Here is a 3,711-nt window from a genome sequence, read left to right on the forward strand (position 1 = left end):
TCGTTGGTTATTGTGGTATTGTTTGGCAAGCATTGGGTATTAACCATAGCAGCAGAATAGAAAAAGCTCTGCAGCTAGCGATGAGCTCAACTGTGGATTAGGAAATAAAAGCATTTCCCAAGAATTAAGCGACAATGGCAAATATGATGACAAAATCAACAGAATTACAGCAAGTGTTGTCATATTGAACAAGCAAGGCATATCGAATTGACGAGCTCATTGACTTTGGCGCAAAAAACGCCAAAACAAAACTAGGCCATAAAATTCTACGCCAAATACTTCCGCGGGCTATTATTGCAATACACTGAGGTAGGCAAAAATTCGTAAACATTCCATGTAGATAGCCTACTTACAAAGTACGCTTTGAACGTTTAAGCTTTCTGGTCCGCCCCAATTGAGTGGGGTCGGAAAAATGCTGCACCAACACTTTCTTAAGGTGTATAAAACCAATGTACCCCCATCGGCAGGTATTCAGTTTTTTGTAAACAACAAAACTCAACGCCCGATTCGAAAGCCCCGCAACAAACCTAGTATCAGCAACATGAAGTTATTCGCCCTAAACGTCATCGCTGTTTTGTATTTGTGCAGCTTCGTGGCTGCGGACAATGATACAGATATGCAAGAAAGGGCTTACGGCGGCGGTGCACCTTCTTATGGTAGTCCAGCGGCTCCTTCATACAGTGCCCCAGCAGCTCCTGCATACAGTGCTCCAGCACCTTCCTCATACAGTGCCCCGGCAGCTCCTGCCTCTTACAGTGCCCCTGCTTCTCCAGCTTACAGTGCTCCAGCACCGGCCGTCCCATCCTACAGTGCACCAATGTCCATACCAGCTCCCCCCTGCCCCAAGAACTACCTTTTCAGTTGCCAACCCACTTTGACTCCTGCACCCTGCTCAGCGGCTGCTGCTTACGGAAATGCGGCGGCATATTCACAAAATTACCCCGTCTATGCCATACCTCAATATGTGAACGCTTATCGGAGATTTTAATAATTCGTTGAAATGCTTAGAAAGAACTGAATGAACGAGTTGTTGACATTTTTTTATGATTTTCTATTAAATAATTTCTAAAAATAATGGTTAATTTTTTTTTTTTTTCATTGTATGGTAAATGTTTGTTATAAGTGGGAACTATTACTAATGGAGAAATATATTGAAAAACAAGTAAGTTCGGCCGGGCCGAATCTTCTTAACCCTCCACAATGGATCGCATTTGTCGAGTTCTATGCGCAGTATCTCCTTTTAGGCAAACAATGAATATTGAATAAGAACTGTTACGCTATTGGAGCTATACCAAGTTATAGTCCGATTAGGACCATAAATGAATGCTGAATATTGTAGAAGTCATTGTGTAATATTTCAGTTCATTGGGATAAGAATTGCGCCTTGTAGGGGCTGAAGAAGCAAAATCGGGAGATAGGTTTAAATGGGAGCTGCATCAAGCTATTGATCGATTCAGACCATATTAGACACGTATGTAGAAGGTCATGAGAGAAGCCGTTATACAAAATTTCTGCCAAATAGGATGAGAATTGCGCCCTCAAGAGGCTCAGAAGTCAAGATCCCGGATCGGTTTATATGGCAGCTATATCAGGTTATGTACCGATTTGAACTATTCTTAGCACAGTTGTTGAAAGTCATAACAAAACACCTCATGCAAAATTTCAGGTAAATCGGATAATATTTGCGTCCTCTAGTGGCTCAAGAAGTCAAGACCCCAGATCGGTTTATATGGCAGCTATATCAAAACATGGACCGATATAGCCCATTGACGATCTTAACCGTCCTACACAAATAAGAAGTATTTGTGCAAGCTTTCAAGCGGCTAGTTTTTCTCCTTCGAAAATAGCGTGCTTTCGACAGACAGACGGACGGACAGACGGACGGACGGACGGACTGACGGACGGACTGACGGACGGACTGACGGACGGACGGATGGACATGGCTAGTTCGACTTAGAATGTCATGACGATCAAGAATATATATACTTTATGGGGTCTCAGACGCATATTTCGAGGTGTTACAAACAGAATGACGAAATAACTATACCCCCATCCTATGGTGGAGGGTATAACAAGTAAAAGTTTTCTAAGTTCCGGGGCCGACAGATTTTTGGGAACCCACCGGCATGGATACTGCTAAAATTGTATACAAAATAAATTAAGTTGAAAGGCATCGTTTTATTCTTCATACCAAACTTCTCTCAAAACAGCAAAAATTAAAACTTCTTGGAACCGAACCGGGATAAACTTGAGAACGGTTTATATTGGAGCTAAATCGGAAAAAAATTGCGGCTTCCAGGGCCTTAGGATGTCAAATCGGGCAATTGGTTTAGATGGGAGCTATACCAGTTTATAGACCGTTGTGGACCGTACTGGACACAGTTGTTGGAAGTCATAACTGAGCACCACATGCCAAATTTCAGCCAAATGGGATAAAAATTTCTGCTTGTAAGGGTTCAGGAAGTCAAATCAGCAGATCGGTTTATATGGGAGCTATAGCACCCAGGGGCTCAAGAAATCAAATGGGGAGATCGGTTTATATGGGAGGTATATCTTAATCTGAGCCCATATGGCGTTCGACCACTATCGTGATTTGAACAGACGGTCGGATGGACAAAAAAGTCGAGACAATCAAGAATTTATATTCTATATGGGGTCTTAGACGAATTTTTTGAGGTGTTACAAACGGAATGACATCTAGTCACACACCCTTTACCCACATCCTATGGTGGTGGGTATTAAGAAACATCTCAATGCAGTGAATTGTATCCAAAGTTCGGCCGTGCAGGCAATAAATCCGTTTTTAATCGGTCTTAATACCAATTCGGCAGCTATACCTAAATAGTCTGGTCTAGATCATATTTGGATCGGGTGTCGTGGGGCTTAAAACAACTCACTTAAATTTCAATGAAATCGGCTAATAAATAAAGCTTTTATGGGCTTCAGAACCTTAATCGGCAGGTCGGTCGAAATGACAGCTGTATCTAAATATGACCTGACCATAATACGGTCCTGCAGGCGGAGATCCGGGTGATCACGGAATGCGTGAAGTGGTGTGGTGCTAACGCGAGGTCGTCGAGTGTAAACATATTCACGGATAGTTAAATGGCCATATGGGCAATAACAACCAGGACGGTAAGGTCACGAACAGTCTTGCAGTGGAAGAAGGAGATTAACGCCTTCTCTGAGGATGGCAAAATCCGTATCATTTGGTTGCCGGGCCATAACGGGGTAAGGGGAAATGAAAGGGCAGATGATTTGGCGGTGAAGGCCAAAGAACTGCCGTCAATAAACTTGGTTAACCCGAAGCCTTTCGGGGCGACGCAGTCCGAGTTATGGGAGTGGGGGACGAATGCGCATGCAACATTGTGGAACAGCGAAAAGGTCGGTAGGACGGCGAAAATCCTATGGGGGGATCCAGATCGTGAGAAGACGAGGCTATTACTGAAAGGCAGCAAGAAGGAGGTCAGTATAGCTATTGGTATCATAACGGGACACATAGGACTACGAGCACACTTATGTAAAATCGGTGCGGCAAGTGATAGCATGTATATGGCATGCGGGGAAGATGATGAGACGTTGGAGCATTTCCTTTGTCATTGCCCGGCTGTCGAGTCCAACAGATATACAATATCAGATATGAACCAACTTAGGGGAGTGGTATTCAAAACAATTAAGGATTTTGTAAGTAGCACGGAATTCCTAACTTAA

At 43.4% G+C, this 3,711-nt stretch overlaps 1 protein-coding gene across 1 annotated transcript; it reads left to right on the plus strand.

Annotated features, from left to right (window-relative positions):
• The first annotated feature begins 480 nt into the window (after positions 1–480).
• Positions 481–1,075, plus strand: LOC106085121 (vitelline membrane protein Vm26Ab). Its single transcript, XM_013249169.2, has one exon. It carries the CDS (start codon positions 542–544, stop codon positions 986–988), a length of 447 nt encoding a protein of 148 aa, XP_013104623.2. The 5' UTR covers positions 481–541; the 3' UTR covers positions 989–1,075.
• The last annotated feature ends 2,636 nt before the right edge of the window (positions 1,076–3,711 follow it).

Source organism: Stomoxys calcitrans, chromosome 3, assembly GCF_963082655.1.
Source record: "Stomoxys calcitrans chromosome 3, idStoCalc2.1, whole genome shotgun sequence".
Taxonomy (NCBI): Eukaryota; Metazoa; Arthropoda; class Insecta; order Diptera; family Muscidae; genus Stomoxys; species Stomoxys calcitrans.